This window comes from Theobroma cacao, chromosome 1 (assembly GCF_000208745.1).
Source record: "Theobroma cacao cultivar B97-61/B2 chromosome 1, Criollo_cocoa_genome_V2, whole genome shotgun sequence".
Lineage (NCBI taxonomy): Eukaryota > Viridiplantae > Streptophyta > Magnoliopsida > Malvales > Malvaceae > Theobroma > Theobroma cacao.
Window position 1 is genome coordinate 693,388 of NC_030850.1, and position 17,605 is coordinate 710,992.

The 17,605-nt window shown below is 38.4% G+C and overlaps 3 protein-coding genes and 1 long non-coding RNA gene across 5 annotated transcripts; 1 reads left to right on the forward strand and 3 right to left on the reverse strand.

The window, feature by feature from the left end:
* On the reverse strand, positions 165-2,435 carry LOC18610743 (proteasome subunit alpha type-7). Its single transcript, XM_007046590.2, has 3 exons — positions 2,141-2,435; positions 1,320-1,734; positions 165-547 (listed from the first exon to the last, which is right to left on the reverse strand). Exons 1-3 carry the CDS (start codon positions 2,311-2,313, stop codon positions 386-388), a joined length of 750 nt encoding a protein of 249 aa, XP_007046652.1. The 5' UTR covers positions 2,314-2,435; the 3' UTR covers positions 165-385.
* On the reverse strand, positions 2,942-9,930 carry LOC18610744 (histidine kinase 1). The gene is made up of 13 exons (XM_018125247.1): positions 9,570-9,930; positions 9,213-9,455; positions 8,275-9,072; positions 7,782-8,029; positions 7,458-7,617; positions 6,808-6,934; positions 6,591-6,680; positions 5,590-5,784; positions 5,434-5,503; positions 5,295-5,337; positions 5,017-5,157; positions 3,538-4,680; positions 2,942-3,403 (listed from the first exon to the last, which is right to left on the reverse strand). Exons 1-13 carry the CDS (start codon positions 9,858-9,860, stop codon positions 3,188-3,190), a joined length of 3,765 nt encoding a protein of 1,254 aa, XP_017980736.1. The 5' UTR covers positions 9,861-9,930; the 3' UTR covers positions 2,942-3,187.
* LOC108663983 lies at positions 9,990-12,865 on the forward strand. Its single transcript, XR_001930062.1, has 2 exons — positions 9,990-10,058; positions 10,186-12,865. It is a non-coding gene; the product is annotated as an uncharacterized LOC108663983 (long non-coding RNA).
* Positions 12,959-17,167, reverse strand: LOC18610746. 2 transcript variants are annotated; one of them, XM_007046595.2, is made up of 4 exons: positions 16,125-17,158; positions 15,291-15,457; positions 13,974-14,058; positions 12,959-13,530 (listed from the first exon to the last, which is right to left on the reverse strand). In XM_007046595.2, the coding sequence occupies exons 1-4, from the start codon at positions 17,084-17,086 to the stop codon at positions 13,341-13,343; spliced, it is 1,404 nt and encodes a 467-aa protein (XP_007046657.2). In that variant the 5' UTR covers positions 17,087-17,158; the 3' UTR covers positions 12,959-13,340. The 2 variants fall into 2 exon arrangements, with proteins under 2 accessions (XP_007046657.2, XP_017985488.1); XM_018129999.1 differs by lacking the exons at positions 12,959-13,530; positions 13,974-14,058 and adding an exon at positions 14,066-14,483 and having other exon boundaries at positions 16,125-17,167.

Here is a 17,605-nt window from a genome sequence, read left to right on the forward strand (position 1 = left end):
CATGGCATTTAGCTCAACAAATTCCCATTTTACTTTTGAGGAGTTCATACAAGACCAAAGCCAAACCAGGCAAAGAAAATCATACTGCTCAATCTTTGCCAGTCTCATGCATGTTAACCAAATTGGATATTTTACTTTCTTTTTAGCATCAAAACATCAAGACATTTGCAGAAATAGCTTCAACCTCTGGGAAAGTGTTGAAAATTCATAATTTAAATATCTAAAAGCAAATAAAATGCCAACAATGGATGATAACTCCATGATGTGTATAATGAAGCTCAAACGGGTGAAAGTGTGAGGCTGAATACATCAATAGGCACCCCAAGCAATCCCCCCTAAAAAGAAAAAAGGAGAGAAAAGTAAACGGATGTCAACAGTTGCTGTTTCATGTTTCTTTTGGAGGCGCCTTCTTTGCAGCCTCAGCTGCTGCCTTCTCTGCTTCAATCTCAGCTGCAATGGCATCAATTTCAGCTTCATCAAGCTGCCGCAGACCATGCTCCTTTGTCATCACAGCAACTTCGATGTTCTTTCCCCCACTCTCAACAACCTGTATGCAAGAGACACACATAACGACAGGCAACCATTATTTGGCATAAAACATGCATCTTTACCATATTAGTAAGCTATATAACCAACTGTATGCAATCTGATATTAAAAGGAGTAGTAGTTAAAAGTATAGTTTAACCTACTCAGACAACTAAATCTATGAAGCTGTTCTTCTATACACCAATAACTTGATGATATGCGTACCTCCTGTTTATATGGTTTAACTAATTGTCACATTGTTGTATAATCTAGCTACAAGTGTATCATTTCACATTTACAATCTTTATTGCCATCATGCTTCCAAGTACCAATGCATCGGGAAGAAAGAATTACATGGTATGGCACAAAGAATACTCAAAACCTTTTTCTCTAGCTGCTTGTGCTCCTTGAAAGTAAAGCACTAATTAAATCATTCCTTTCTATGGAAACATATAACATTAACGTTGAAGTTGTGTTTCTTTTGCTCCATTTCATAATTATATTCAGATGTTTTCCATTTTTGAGTGGCACACTGGCACAGGTTGATAAGCCATGTCATTTCTGTAAGGCTTAACAGTCCATGCATAATCTTAAAAGGCATGATGCATATTGCATGCAGGGAATGACTACAAGTAAATGATAGATTTACTCCATATTTCTGTTGATTCAACAACTAGGAAGTTAGAAGCAGCACAATTTTTACCATACATTGAAAGAAGAGAGATCATGGAACAACAAACACATGAAAACAAAGTAAAAGTTGACAAACGAAGAACTAGCCAGTTAAACTTACCTCGAGCAAAGCACGAATTGCAAGCTTAATGGTTTCTTGTCCAGAGGTTTCCTTATAGTTCTTCTCTAGAAACTCTCTAATCGAGTTAGAGTTTCTCCCAGTTGCATTAGCTTTCCAAGCGGAAAATGTCCCTGATGGATCTGTCTGATAAAGTGACGGTATACCAGTATATGGATCAAAGCCCACAATCAGAGTTGAGAGACCAAACGGCCTAACACCTCCACTTTGAGTATACTTCTGCTGAAGTCCTGCAATGTATCGAGTGATATACTCGACAGTAACTGGATCTTCAACAGTTAGCCTGTGGCTTTGACACTCAATCCGAGCCCTATTTATGAGGACGCGAGCATCTGCTTTGAGTCCAGCACATGCCAATGCAATGTGATCATCCAAGTTCACAATCTTCCTAACGGTTCTACACAACAGCAGCCGTAAAAGGGTCAAAAATTGCCCACCTTGAGGAAATTCAAAAACTCAAATGATTTCTTTAATACATGTTTTAATCATAAAAATTGGTAAAATTTTCTAGTTTCTACATCATCAAGACAAAAAATTCTTTAACTAAAATCACTGTTCCTCAACTTAGGCAAAAAGAACAATTTTTAGGAAAATCCCCATCTAAAGAGCACTGAGAAAACGTGATAGAGATAGGCTTAAGCTAAAAATTGTTGCATCCCCGTTAGTTCCAAATCCAGATCATAAAACCCTAACCCTAAAATTACTTTCAACTAAAATTAAGTAGAAAGATACCATTTTCGAGCGAGGTGAAGTGGAAATCTGAAATGGAGGGATAGTATAGCGTAAAAAGAGAACAAAAATACCTAGAGTCCTGGAGCTTGGCGGTGGATTTTTTCTCGACACCGAGCACGACGATGTCGGTGCCGCGGACTCCGACGGCGGCGTTACCTTTGCGGACTGCTTCAAGAGCATATTCCACTTGGAACAAATGACCGTCCGGCGAGAACACAGTGATCGCTCTGTCGTACCTCGCCATTTCCTTGGATTTGCTTTTGCTATCGCAGAGTCGCTGAAGCTTTTCGTTTCAGTTGGCGTCAACTTAAGCGACAGGTTAGAAAAATTAAAGAAACAAGGAAAGCAAGCTTTATTAAGGATACATGTATTCTTGACCATAATTGAAGAATAAAAAAGAAAAAGGGACCATTATGTAAATTTTCCTTTTTAATCCATAAATAGAAACAAAAATTGTTAAATCTCTTAATCTTAAGTATTTTTGTATTTGAATGAAAAATGTATTTTTTTTGAAGAATCATATAAAAAAATTAATTTTATTCATAAAATTCAGTTTACAAAGAGCATTACGTTTACATTTTATTTTTAATTTTCAATTTCGAGAGAATGTCAACATTTAATAATTTATTTATTACATATTTGTTTTGCTAACAAATTTATGGAAAGTTAAAAAAAAAAGAAGCATCTATCGAATATCCATAATTCAAATTTTTATTAATAAAAATCTTTTTGTGTTTTTGTTTATTATATTTAGTAACGAGAGGTTATATTATAATTATTTTTTCATCTTTATGTTATTAATATATATATATATATTTTACTTTTTTGGGCTTTTTCTCATTCAGAAAAAGAAGCACTCTTTTGATATATTCTTTCTCCATACGAAACATTTACTTAGATTTATACTTGGGCATTGAGTTATATACAAATTGTCATCTTACATTATTAACTAAAGAAACTAGCCATGCATTAGGCTATTACCACTCTTACACTGAAGACTGTGACAGGAAAATTGGTTGTACTCCTAGGTACAGTAACACGTGTTAAAGCTTGGTTTTTTCTCCAAGAAACTAGCTAGGACATTTTTCTTTGGTTAGCTCTTTGCTTGGCAGGGAGCATTAGGCTGATCTTTTGGTGAGTGAAAGAATGGTGGACACCATCAACTTGTAGTCAATTGGCTTTGTTAGATAAGCATCCATGCCCACCTCCAAGCATTTTGCTTCATCTGATGACATCGCATGGGCTGTCAAGGCAACAATAGGTATGTGCCAGCCGGTTCCTGCTTCTGATTTCCTGATTGCTTTTGTTGCTTCATATCCATCCATCTTTGGCATCTGTTTAATCCATGGAGATGGAAAAGTTAAGCACTGTAACATAATAAATTTGAGGCAAATATGATTGAATGCTATGGAGTAGATCAGAATGAAGCAGGGATACAGTTTGCATTATCTTCTTAGTGATTTCTTACTTGGCAATCCATTAAGATCAAATCATATGGAGGAGAATCACTAATTTCTGTCTGTAGTCTGTTCCTCCTTTCTTGCAATGAGGAGTCCCTTCTATACTCTTCTCCATTGAGCACGCAGTTCAGGGCGTCTACTGCCTGCAGTCCATCCCCAACAGCAATTACTGTAGCTCCCATTTTTTCCAGCATGATGGTTGCTACCCTTTGGAGAACTGGTGTGTCTTCTGCAAGCAGTATCCGCAGGCCTTCAAGAGATTTCTGTCCATTTGCTGCCTTACTTGTATATGAATCGTCTCTATCTTTAGCACTGCTGCTGACCGAATGTTGTTCTGGGGAATTGGAACTTTCATATTTGGTATCTTCAGTATCATGTAACTTAGGCCTGGCATTGCACTGGTCTTCTTCTGCCCTAAGACCGTTTACTTCTGAACCTAAATGCGTGAATTCAACTAGGCAGTTCTTAAGTGTCTGGCAATTTGATGGACTGGATTTCACGGTTCCTTCTCTTATTTCCTCTCCAGTATGCACAGAACTTACAGAATTAGTGCCACCCGATTCAGAATTGTCAGAATCATCAGAGCTGCAAGTCTCAAAATGAGATGAATCGATCTCGAGACACTCATGAGAATCACCTTCTTTCGCTGTACCTTTTGTTCCATTTGTCCTTCTCTTTTGAAGTTCAACGTATCTCTCCTTTATGACAGCTTCCAAAATATGAAGCATTTTTGCCTTGTACAGTGGCTTGTTAACCATCAATATATGTCCTTTCCTGCGGAGCTCCATCTTTATAGCATTGGAAGTATCATGATTCAGCATCCATGCAAATTTCACTTGGCCAGAGAATTTGTCAAGAAAATTAAGCTGTTCTTTCCATATATCTGTGCTCAAGTCAAGCAGCCCCAGATCAACAACTATAACGTAAGCTGGGCTCCTCATGTCTTGTATGCAGTGTACTTTAGATCTCAGTGTTTCATTTAGTGAATAATGAGAATCAAAACCACAATTACGAGTCCTGGCATGAAACAGTTCATGAAGGATTTGTGTCAGTTCATTCCACTCAGATGCTTCCAAAGTGGGTACTCCATTTCTAGACAACCACTGGGACATAATCAATCTACCCATGCTGCCGTTTAGCGCAAGGATCACCTGCATTCATGTTTTAAACATGTCAGCTGTTAATGTTGCTTTGACCTTAGGCTGCTTTCCAAGAGTCTGACCATAAATTCTATGTTTTGACCATAAATAAATTGGCAACCTCCATAAGTGACACTGTCAGCTCAGGCAAGCTGAAAGTCTTAACTGTTATTTTCTAGGATGAGGTTTAGACAGAATTACTATTTATCTTGTGTACTCTAATGTGCAATCCTTCAGAGTGCTTATCAGGATAAAGATGACAGTTTCATTTTGGTTTATGCAAAATGAGAATCAAACTTAGAAGGTGACCAACAAAATTTGCTGCCCCGAAGAACAAATTTTACTCACTGCTACACTGTGCTTTGCAAAATCCACTTGACCATGTTGTTCTGTGCCATCTGCAGGAGTACTGAGAAGCAAGAATAGTCTCATTAGAGTACCAGGACCATTCTTTTTCACAACCTTGATTTCTCCACCCATCTTGTGAACCTGCCATGGACATTATGAGCGAAGCAAAGATGCAATTCATCATTTGGATTTGTCCGCAAGGTCTGAGTATAATATATTCTGACATTTAGTACGGTAATGTAATGTAATACGAGTTTTTGTATCAACACTTCACTTACCAAGGTTTTCACAATGCAGAGTCCAAGACCTGTGCCACCGTGCCTGAAAATTCAAAAAGATTTTAGAATAAAAATCTCTGTGAATTTCATGTCTTAATCTGGCAATGGATTTCTTCCACATCTTGCATAAATTACTTACGTCCGAGTTGTTGAAGGATCAGCTTGCTCAAAGCTCTCAAACACAGATTCCCATTTGCTTGGATCAATTCCTGCAGATCAGGGAAGATAAATTGGTACAAAAGTTTGCAAGGTATACTTATTTTCACACTGTTTCAAAAACTTCAAATGTTCATACCGCAGCCTGTGTCATCAACTTCAAACCAAAGAATCATTTTGTTGTCTCTCTTGCTGGCCTTCTTCATATGGTTTCCATGTTGCTTCAACTTTGTCCTTAGTGCAGACAGTGATTTCTTCCGATCGGGAGAGAACTTCCCAGAATCACTAGACACATTGGGATTCTCACACCATCCGCGCAGGATGATATGACCAGCTGAAAGCCATTGGAAACATTTAATCATGCAAGTAGGCTGTAAAGGTAAATTCTGTTGGAGTCTAACACATCATCATCATTGCATATCCATAAATATTGTTGAGTTTCTTATCTATGACACTTGCTCTTTCTCTGTGTTTGAAAATATGTCTGAGTTTTGCTCTGCCGGATGTTAGAATGAATGTAATTCGAAAGCTTGCTAAATCAAATCAAACCTCTTACTTTCCATGTTACCACCTGATATTGGAAGTTTGCATGTCTAAAAACAATTTTACATGTTCTTGTTCATGACCCGAAAGTACTGAGTTAATGAGAATATAGAGCAGGGGTGAGATCTCTTAAGAGCAAAATAATAACTTACAACCAAAAATTAACTCTCAATCATATGGTCCTATGTTGCACCCCTCTTTTAAAAGAAATCCACCCGAAAAGAAGAGACTTTCCATTATCTTCAGCCTCAATCTTGTCCAAAACCATACAGAACCAGCCAATCTTTGACTTATTTAGGTAACTAAATAGTGGTTTTAATTTAAACTTTTGTTTCCCATTTTAATGGAGAAAATCTGGCTTGTTGATTATTTTGGTTGTTCTAAGCACTATGGGTGCCTTGTCATTCCCTCTCCTACATCCTTCCTGAATCCTAACAGGGGGTTCTTTTAAGTTATTTTTCTTGATTTTTTCTTTCTTTCCCCAGTAGAAATAGTTATATAGTCTTTTTCTTAGTTCCAATCCAATGATCAAGGGCCCAGCAGATTGCAATGTAAAACTAGAGTTGCAGACATAAGCAATGTAAATGTTCATCTTACATGTTGTGAACTTGATGGAATTGCTTATTAGGTTTGCAAAAACTTGAACAACTCTGGCAGAGTCTCCTCTAACTAATTTGGGAATGTCATCTGAAAATATTTGACAGAAAATGGACAAGTATTAGGTCATGTCTGTATTCATATAAACATATATTGATGATCATCAGTTCTGATTCAGAAGAATAGTTCTCTCTCACTCAGAAGTTTTGAGTCATACCAGAGAGATCCAGAACAGTCTCCACATTGTGGTTAATGCACTGCACAGAGAACATATCAACGAGTCCTTCAAGTTCCCGTCCCAAGTCAAACTCAGTTTCTTCTAACACCAGTTTTCCAGATTCAACCTATACAATATTTGGAAAACAATGAATTTGGGCTTTTATTTTCATGGTCAAAAGGTGCACTATCAGAATTTTCTTGCACTCTTTCTAGAGGAAAAGTTTTACTTCCCTCTGTTTCAATATATCATGAATTTAAAAAAAAAAAAAAAAACCACAGCTCCAAGCCTCTGAACTTTCTTCAACAAGCGAACAAGTAAAATCTTCTTGACTGACTAAGCTCACAAGGCTACACCAATTATGTAACTACTGATAAACTATGGCAGTTAAACCTCATACAGTTTACAGTGGCTTATTTTTGTGCGATGACGCATTGTCTTACTCATTCATGCCGAAAGGACCCTCAATTCTATAGTTTTGAACTTGATTAGCACTGTGTAAAGTGCAGTTAGCGAAAAGTTACAACTTATGAATGAAAACTCTGCTCATGTTTTTATTCTAAAAGCATTGTCTTTGATCTTAACAACTGCTGATGTTTATACTAACTCAGTGTTTCCAGTTCCATAATTGGTTTTTCCTTGTGTCTCACCTTGCTCAAGTCCAATATGTTGTTGAGAAGCCGGAGTAGAGCAGTTGAGCATTTACGGATCTGGGTAACCATTGCATACTGTTCATTTGTGAGACAGTCATCACAGATAAGAATGTCCAACAATCCAATAACAGCAGCCATAGGCGTCCTTAGTTCATGACTGTAACATAATACATCCGTGAGGGGCAGGCAAATTTAAGTGATAAATGGAATATGGTGACTAGGCTAATGAGCTTTTAAGCAGAGTTTCTAAAGGAAAAATAACTAAACAAACATGGAGGGATCAGAGGAAGATTCTAGATTCTAGATATTGAAATTGGTTACCTCATATTTGCAAGGAATTGGCTTTTATAATTGCTTGATGCTTCTGCTCTTCTTCTTGCATCAAGATGACTTATCAACTCTGCTCTGAGTTTCATTTCCTTTGATACTCCATTTGTCAGTATCAAAATACAGACACATCCAATGACTAGGATACATACAGATGCAGATATCAATATGATTAAGGTTTTCAAGGCTCTTTCATCAACCTTCCCCATTATATATTTTCTTGGAATGATGATAACTCCAACCTGCACCAATTCTAACCAAATTTAGTGCCTGTCCAAGCAGTAATAAACATTAGTAATATGTATAAGGAGAAGAACTTTGGACTCGTTGCCTCTGCATTTGTGCTCAACAAGAAATTATTTTAAACAGCACCATCTCTGGGATATCTTTATCTAGACCGGGAAGTCTGAAGTCTGAACATGTATCCAATGATCCAATGCCTAGTTTCATTGTTAGGAAAAAAAGATGAAATGTTTTCCAAACTTACCATTGGTAGTCTTTTTAGGTTCAGAAAAAATGAATCAATGTAATAATGCTTGCCGCCAAGATTGGCATTCTCCACATGAACCACATGACCAGGAGGGAACTTGTTTCCATAGGCATTCTGTAGCCACTGGGCCCCCATTCGTATCACATGATCCTCTGAATCAACAGCCATCATAAGCTTAGGGCCCTTTGTTGTATTTTTTAACAGAGGAGCATTTGTGGATGTAGCCAGTAAGTAACCCTCTTGTGAGGTCAAATATATGTACCCGCTGTGCACTTCAACCAGTTCTTTCATCAGCTGGCCTACACTATAAAGTGCTGTGGTGACACCTACAACAGCTACTATACTTGTGTTCGAAGCGTCCCGTACAGGAAGAGCTGCTGAAAGCAACGGTGAATCTGTGTACTTGCTCACTGCCACATGCCATGAAGCTACCCCATCAGGCACTTGTGAAGGGCCTGCTATATTGATAAGATCATCGGGTGGAATTGGCTTTGCCTTTCCTGTCTTCTCTCCAGTGACAGGATCAAGTGGTTCACGGTACCAGATCGCAGAAAAATTACCATGAAAGAATTGGTCGTTCCATCCTTGTCGTGATGTCAGCATTTTGGTGTCATAAGACTCACTGGTACTGATTGAATAATTTACAAGATCAGAGTAGATGTAAAATGTATTGTTACTCCTGTGGTCTCTGTGGAATGCCTGGACAAATCCATTTTTGTAATTTATGGTTATGGCATTGAGAGCCTTCCGACTGGCAAATAGTGCCCATGTTACATCTTTCATCATTTGATACAGCTGCTAAGAGTGAAAGAGATCAACCAAGAGAAGAAAAGAAAATGTTACTGAATCTTATTTCCCAACAAAAATCAGTTTCAAAACTAAACTACCAGTTGATAACACTGTTCAGACAGACAGAAAATAACTTAAGGATCAACCTCAACTTGTTCTGCCTGAGTGGTAGGCTTGCTGTACCGCTTGATTACATATTCTGACAACTTGACCTGGGTAGTTGTTATTTCTGAGGTAGAATTCAAGATGTTCCACATCCGTAAGATAGGCCGCTGAAGAAGCTCATAACGAAGACCGAAAGCTAAGGTGTTTAGTGATCTTGTTGTGTAGATCCTTGTGAAATGCCACGTTAGAATGGTTAGCAGCCCAATCAAAATAGCTAGCATGACCTGAAAGAGACGTTAGGAAAAAGAGAAAGAAGAGTAAATTCCTAGGCTATCAGCAAGGGAAATGAACATGGAGTTCTCTGGTAGGGAGTTGGAAAAATGAAGATTTGTACTAACCATGATGGCAAGGCGAGCTACAAAAACACTGTAGTATGATGAGAGACACTGAGTACTTGCGTACTGGAATTCTTCCTGTTCCACATCCCTATGGAAAATCCTACCACCCCGGGGAGCCGTTTTCCTTCCCCAAGATGAAGCAAAACCCGAAATTCTATTGAACACCTTTCTCAAAGGAGTAGCCATTGGAGAGGCTAGAATTGGTGAACTTTCAGAACTACTTCTAGGAGGGGTTTCAAATGCTTTTTCTGCCATTTTTTTGAAACCATGTAAGAAGCAGTGTATGCACATTCATACAATACATTATGTGCACGTGTATCCGTTATGTGCGCACTCGCGTGCACGTGTACTATGTGTGTGAGAATAAAGAAGAGATTGAGAGAGAATGTATGGTTATTCTTAAGTGGGGCGTTTTAATATACTGCTTCTTGTGTCATTTCCCACTTTTTGAAGGCAACGCACGACGACTTGCAATTTTCAGAAGTGGAGGTTTGTGGTGTTTTATTCCTCATCCGCAATAACTTTGCCACATCTCCTCCTTTCTTTTTTTTTTTTCCTCTCCTTTGCCAAATTCTACTGTTCAACTACTAATCTGATGTCTGAAAATCTTATGCAGAAAGTTAGTGAAACTTTTTCTGTGCTGTACTGGCCAAAGCTACAGGAAACAAATATTTCAGGTCAGCTTCAAATATTCTTGTACTGACCCGTGCAATGTTTTTGGTTCTACAGGCCCCTGGTTTTTAGCAATAAAGAAAACATACTTTCTCTTGGAAGAGAACTTATAGTTTAGTCAAGGTTCGTTAAATTCATGTTCATAAGATTTAGGTAAAACAGTTAAATGCCATGAACTCTCTCTTGGTTGAATTGCCATCAAACTTACTCAAAAACTATAGATTTCACGGAATAGACCTTTCAGAGTCTCGAAAGAAACAGGGTTGAAAACAAGTAGCAGTGACTGCAGCATCCAATCCAATTCACATGAACAGGGAGAGTACCACTACCATCAGACAATTCCATGGAGTCAAGCAATCAGCCAATGGCTGGAAAATTGGGGACCACGGAACTCATGGTTAACCTGAGAGTGACTGGGGTTTTTCACAATTGGTCTTTCGGTGAGATAAGATTTGCCCCACTTTGTCCGCAGGGAAAAAAACCATGCGAAGAACCAATGATTATATTGATTTTGGATAACTTCTGACAGGATTAATACCTCGGAATCACCAAGGTTCCCTCAAATTCTATTGATCATCAGCTTGATTTATTCCAACACGGTTTTGGTAAGGTATAGGATGAAACAGTGCGAGTGTAAACAAACATTTTGCATCTCTTTGTTGTGCTGGTAAAATAACTTTGAGGCAAGTGGGGGTGGTTGATGCATTCCATTTGCCATCAATCCATTGGAGATAAAGGGCGAATCCGAAGAGGGGGCGGCTTAAAAATAGTAATATTTAAAACCCAAAAAGGTATTGAGGCGTGCAGTGCGTTTCTTATTGCTTGATTCGGAAGCCTTCATCCTCCTCTGGAAGTCAGCCTTTGTGACTCCAACTCACCAATCCATCATCCCCCCCCTGCCAAGAACCAAAACACGCCACTACCTTGAAGCTAAAAAGTCTCGGTTCACCTTTAAAGCAGCATGGCATGACTTGGTGTTCCATTCTCATTGACTTACCTAACTAACAGGATAACATACCATGTTTCATTCCTTTGTCTTCACTAAGCAACCAGCTGGTGGCACACACCTCTTTTTCTTGCTTCAGAAAACACTTGAGAGAACGTAAGCAAGCACCTCTTTCTTTTTCATTGTTTATCCTCTTTACTTTCCATCAGTAGTGCAAGCATCTCTGTTTTCATTTTTTACCCTCTTCCTTTGTTCCCTGTCATGGGTTTTCCCTATGCCTTCTCTGATTTTCTAAGGTCATCTAATAAAAAAAAACAAAGATGGGTTTTTTTTATTACTACGCAATCTTTTCATATAGCGTAGAAAAAAGGGGAAAAGATAGACTTTGTTTATAATAATATCAAAGACAATCACTTTCTATGTACATTCCAATGAAAAAGAAGATAAAATTTTTGTCATAGTTTATCTCAAAAGGCTATTTTTTACTTCTCCTTTATGGAAGAGAGGGGTTGGTCAGGGCTAGTTGATAAAACTTGGTAGGCAAGGTGTATACGTTGCAAAATTTCAAGTTTCCAAAGGACAACTTCTTGGGGTCCAGTCAAGAATGTTGGTAGAGAAAAGAAAGATCTTGGGTCTATGATTGTTTGATGGTAACTGGGTGTCATCTTGATTTGGAATCTTCTTCTTCTTGTTCTTTTTATTTTCTTGGGGGTCTGTAGTACATATTCACTAGCCAAAAAGTAGATATATATGTTGAGAAAACTTGTTGTCAGAATCAGACAAAGAATCAACAGGAGATGTAGCAACAAAAAGAGGTACAGGGGGCAATAGCCATGGAGCGATTGGCTGGTCTTTCTACGATGGAAACAGCATTTGATTCGTTTACTTGGACTTGAGAAAAAGTTTATGAAACCATTGGGAGCTAGTGGTACAGATTTAAAGGAAAACCAATTATATAAAAACAAACACATCATCAGATTCAACAATCCAATACCTTCCACGTTGGTTCCCCCATGATATGATAGTCATGCTGCATGCTAAATGGCATAGAGCCCCGGACGTGCATCCCAGATGGCAGAGGTTACACATCATCAGATTCAACAATCGAATACCTTCCACGTTGGCTACCCCATGATTTGATAGTCATGCTGCATGCTAAATGGCATAGAGCCCCGGACGTGCATCCCAGATGGCAGAGGTTTGCGTGCGCATGGCTAGCTTTGGAGGGCTTTCGAGGTTCCACCGCTCACATATGGGTTGTTGGAAGTGGCCCGTGATGGGGTTCATTGGGTCCAGAGTTGACAAGGGTTGGTGCCTCGGAAATGGCTAGAACCAGAGGGGTGGAGATGAGATCCTGGTGATCAAACCCAACTAAAACTTGCATGGTCTCCAGGGGATGTTCGATATTTTTTCTTGATGTTGATAAGGAATCAGAATAAAGCAGGATAAGCATTCTGTGATAGGTGGTGTCTATTCCTGAGTGATGCAACAACGATGGAATATATTGTGATGCCTTTCCATTACCATACCTAACTAGCACAGATATTCGTCCTGTATACAAACCCCAGAGAAAAGGTAAGGGGGTAAACCTAGGAAGATAATGATGTTTAACTAATTTGCAGACAAGGAATTTAAAAAGAAATCGACAGAAAACTAAGATCACTGTCATTTAAGAGTATGCGATTCCACTGTTGGAACAGTGATCACCATTGTTATCGGAAAATTTAAAGCTTCTGATGATATTAGCAACACAAGTCTGGTTCTGATTCGATCAGTTCAAAATTGATGAGAAATAATCAAGAGAAATATTATAATCAGGTGATGAAGACAATTTTGATCTAGTTGGTACCACATAATGGCCAAAAGGTCCTAATAAATAAGCTGCAGGCCCCAAGGGTTAAGCCTGCTGATCCTAATCTTCATAATTATCATCACTATAACCAAACTAAAGCCTTCTAATCCTTGTCCCTAATGAAGAAATATGTACAACGGAAGAATAAGAAATAGTCAGTTACAAACAAGATTTTTACATGTGGGGGTAGAAATAGCATAACAAACAACAAAAATCTGAATGATCCGTGAAGCTTTGAGGGCATAAGGTTTATAGCTAGAGATCTCTGTCACTCACAAATTTGAAGAACAGCTATTAGCAATCACTTGGAGCTCTTTCCCTTCAACTCTGCAGCTGCAGCCTTAGCAGCAGACTTGGCTAGACTGCTAGGTTTTAAAACGCTTTTTGGATTTAGTGCCCGTCGGAGTTTAAATGCGGCCCATGCCGTCCCCACAGCATGCCCTGCAGCACCTAGCCCTTCATTTGTGGCCTCTGCTGCTTTTTCTCCATATCTGCAGAAAGAATTAATTCTAAATTCGTGTCTCTTTCTTAATTTGGAAGGTGGGTCAGAATAAGAGGTTCTTAATTTGGAAGGTGAGTCAGAATAAGAGGAGAGGCTTCAAATGATGTTGTCCTTAAAGCAAGGGCATAGCACTCTGTGTGTGTTTGTGTTGGGTGCAAAGGCATGTCCCTTGGTGCGTAAGGAGTACAGAATCCATTGTTAACGCCAAGAATACATTAAGTACAATCTGAGTCTGACGGATACCAGCACCCCTTGAACCACATTTATATCCAAAGAAAACTTCAGTGGCTTGTTCCTTAAGATATTAGTTGCTCGTTCCTTAAGATATTAGTGAAGTTCCTTGCCCTAAAAGGTATATCTAATGTGTCCTTGTTTTCTCTTTCCATATTGCTTGATTTCAACGATTACAACAAATACATCTAATGAACTTACTTGTGGTTGACAAGTTCAGTTGTCACAGTGGATGATGTTGACATCACATTTTTCCCAGCTACTTCAACAGCATCACAAATTCTATCTGTTCGCAATATGATAATACAATAAATTCAATGTAAAAGCAGACAATACAGTTAAATTAATAGAAGAGGTGTGAATGCTGCTATTAAATGACCAAATAGAAGTTATATCTAACAACTAGAAGCATTACATTTGGTCCTCAAATGCCCAACATTTAATGCCACAAAAGTTGCTAGCTTCATAAGAAAATCAACAAAACTAAACCTGCGTTTAGAATGGCACAAAATGGCAACAGTTTGTTGACCGTCAAGGGATAGCAGTCCCAAATATCTCACCAGCAAGGAAACTCAAATAAATTCCATCACTCAAAAGGCAACACGGACTTAATTCATCAGCACATCAAGAAGCTTAATCACCTACGGGGCTCCAATTGACCACCTTGTCAAACTCAGCCAGAGTGACCTCTAGATTGTAATATGGTTCAGACTTCAGAGGGCATAAAATCAATTAGTAACCTAACCAACCTGACAATTTCTCAACTTCACTGTTGAATACACACACACACACGCATGCATGCACAAGTTTCAACCATCCCTCATCTACCTTAACTTAAAATCTAAAGTCCAGACTCCAAATCATTAGCTGGGTATGGTCGGTCCAATTGAAAGAGCACATTAGGCAAGCCATGCAACCAGGACAGAGATAGACCCTAATATGAACAAATGGCTAAACAGTTAGCTAATAAGCTGATTGGGCTACTGAGATTAATAAAAGGCAAAATTCATGAGGGGTAATACAAGCAAAAATTGGGTGTAATGGGATAGGAATCCCATGGCATTTGAATATTTCAAGCTTAAGTGGTATAATAAGAGCCTAACTGGAGCCTACACCTATAACTCTAAGGCATAGGCTATGGAACCCAAGACCCAATGACTCTATGCAATCAAGAGCTTCAGTTCCACCTGAAGAGAAGAAAATCATAATATCAAGATGCAAATATCCTTCAACTTGTACCAATATACCACAGACCTAGAAAGACCTACCTAGACAACATACTTTCCATCTTTATCTATTGATATCCAGATACTAAAAAGGAGAAATCATCCTTTTGAGTTGTCTAAATCTAGCACAGGCCTAGAAGAAGCTAAAATGCAATGAAGCTGCCATCTTTATTAATTAGCATCCATACATAAGCAATCAAGCATTTAAAAAAAAAATGAACAAAGATGAACGAAATTCTAAAATGATGCATGTAATCATAAAAATTGAAGTGGCGACAGATGAACGACATACTAAATCCATCCAGGGATGCAAGAACAATTTCTCCAGGCAGGAGACTAAAAAATTTCTTGCCCACTTTTGAGTTTGCAACGGAGCTCGTGACAAATCCAGAAACTTTGACAACCCCGGAGAGAACCCCGTTTGCTACTTTCTGTGTCATTTTTGTCACCCTCTTAACCCTGCATGAATAGTTAAATCAAAATATCAAGGAGTGTTTGCTTCATAATTAGAACACAAACAATCACAAGAAATGAAAGATTCAACGTTAGCACCATTATTGGCCAAAAAAGAAAAACTTTAGTACGATTATCCATGTTAGTCAACTTAAATCATAAAAAATCATATTCAGTAAAATTGTTTTGAACAAAGTTGTATTCCTGTTCCAGTTCCATTTAAGAATTTCATTGCTTTAAAGCATAGTCCTTGAAGGAGAAAATCCACAAAGGGATATCACATGATTTTATACAAATGGCATTAAAAAAAAATTTCCTCTTTCTCTCCCCATCTTATAAAACAGAACTGTTTCAACATTGTTTCAATACTCAATACAAATGTTATTGTTGTGCTCTGCTTCCTTAAACACACCGTAAATGCAATTAAATATTAAATTCATGCATAACTTTTTTTTTTGTTTACATATTGTTGGAATATATTTACTCTCTCTGCTATTTAAATCACAATACCAAGCCTTGTGGTTCTCCCAACATGCAGAAAAGCTAATTGTTTCAAAATCCAATGATACTATAACCTCATTAGCTATGCATTATATTTTTAAGAAAGAAAAGAAAAGGCAAATGCAAATATACCAAAACTAAATTCATAATTCAAAACCATTCATTTCCTAACCTCTTGATCCTCTTCAATGTCTCGGGGCTAATCTCAGCGTTCTTCTCAGCCGGACTCATTCTCTTTTTCAATACTTCATTCCCTTTATTCAACCTATCCATTGTCACATCTCCACACCATAATATCCCTTTGATCAAATGCCCTGATCCGGCCGCAATCACCTTAGCCGCTCTCCCACTATAATCCTCCACATTAGGCGCCAGCGTGGTCCAATATGCCGCACACTTCTCCTCCATCACCTCCTTCTTGGTCTCCGACTTCAAATCTGCTGGCGACATCTCCTTCGCGGCAGCCACCGCCCCATCCAGAACCTCCTCACCTTTCTTCTCCACTTTCTGCACCGTAAAACAACTATAACTTTGCAATATAACATCTAATTCTCTCAACAGATATTCCTGTCCTTTCGAAGCGAATGTCAAACCATAATTAAGCAAATAAGAGCCCTCGCCGGAAGTCTTGGTTTTTCTTTTTTTATCATCATCATCGCTGTCACTAGAATCGTTTTCGGCTTCTTTATCTAACTGAAGAGAGAAGAAATAATGAGAATCGTCAAGTTTAACGGCGGTCTCATTTTTCATCAACGGCCATTGGATTTCCTCAGCGACGCGAACGAGTACGGCGACGATGTTTTCGCCCTGCCAGAGACGAATCACAGTGAAATCGCCACAAGCGAGCTCGACGCTATAAGATTTATCGATCAAGTTGAGGATGGCGCCAGGGATCTTGATCAAAACTTCCTCGACAGCTTGCGGTGGGGCTGTTGGCGCGTGAGGAGAGTCCGTGTGGTCACTATGGCGGTTAACGGAATAGTTAGGAGGGTCCGGGAAAAGATTCTCGACGAGATCGCGCATGTCGAGGGAAGGGTAAAGGTTGTTGGAAGAAGAGTATTGGGGGATATCGGGTTTCGATTGGGTCACCTCCGGGTAAAGAGAGCTTTTCTGATTAGGGTTCTGAGAAGCCATTCTTCTGTTTGGGAGGAGGGAAAATGAGAGGTATTGTTGACTCGGAAGAAAGGAACAGGCTTTAACTTTCAGCAAAAGGAAAAATGATTGGAGACGGTGATCGACGAGCAGACGCGTGGCGGTATCGCATTGGCTTCTTTAACAGTTAAACCGTCTGGGGATGTTCCCGCGCTAAGTCAAGTACAACTGTATAAGAATTTATTTTTTATTTTTCACTGACTCGATTTAATTTGGGCCGAATCACATTGTTGGGCTTGGCTTTTTCATAAAAGACTTATTGGACTTTTTTTATTAAATACTTTAAATTTAAAATCAATCTATTTATTCATATTTAAAAATATTTTTATAAAGTTATTTAAAAAGTATTAATTTTAAAAAAATCCACCAAGTATTAAGTAATATAATTATAAATTTTGCATAAAAAACTTGAAATTAACGATTCAACGGGTGAAATATTATTATACTTTATTATTTGATAAAGATATTTGAATTTTGTATATATCCTATTAAATTTTAAAA

Excerpts from the sequence above, each read along its gene's own strand:
- LOC18610744 (XM_018125247.1), bottom strand. The coding sequence starts at position 9,860 with ATGTGCATACACTGCTTCTTACATGGTTTCAAAAAAATGGCAGAAAAA. Across the intron at positions 5,504-5,589 it reads AGTTGATGACACAGGCTGCG|GAATTGATCCAAGCAAATGG; the intron begins GTATGAACATTT and ends CCTGATCTGCAG. Across the intron at positions 4,681-5,016 it reads TTGCAAAGCACAGTGTAGCA|GTGATCCTTGCGCTAAACGG; the intron begins GTGAGTAAAATT and ends ACATGAATGCAG.
- LOC18610743 (XM_007046590.2), bottom strand. The coding sequence starts at position 2,313 with ATGGCGAGGTACGACAGAGCGATCACTGTGTTCTCGCCGGACGGTCAT. Across the intron at positions 1,735-2,140 it reads GCCAAGCTCCAGGACTCTAG|AACCGTTAGGAAGATTGTGA; the intron begins GTATTTTTGTTC and ends GCTGTTGTGTAG. Across the intron at positions 548-1,319 it reads CAATTCGTGCTTTGCTCGAG|GTTGTTGAGAGTGGGGGAAA; the intron begins GTAAGTTTAACT and ends TCTTGCATACAG.
- LOC18610746 (XM_007046595.2), bottom strand. The coding sequence starts at position 17,086 with ATGGCTTCTCAGAACCCTAATCAGAAAAGCTCTCTTTACCCGGAGGTG. Across the intron at positions 15,458-16,124 it reads ACATTGAAGAGGATCAAGAG|GGTTAAGAGGGTGACAAAAA; the intron begins GTTAGGAAATGA and ends CTATTCATGCAG. Across the intron at positions 14,059-15,290 it reads TGCATCCCTGGATGGATTTA|ATAGAATTTGTGATGCTGTT; the intron begins GTATGTCGTTCA and ends TATTGCGAACAG.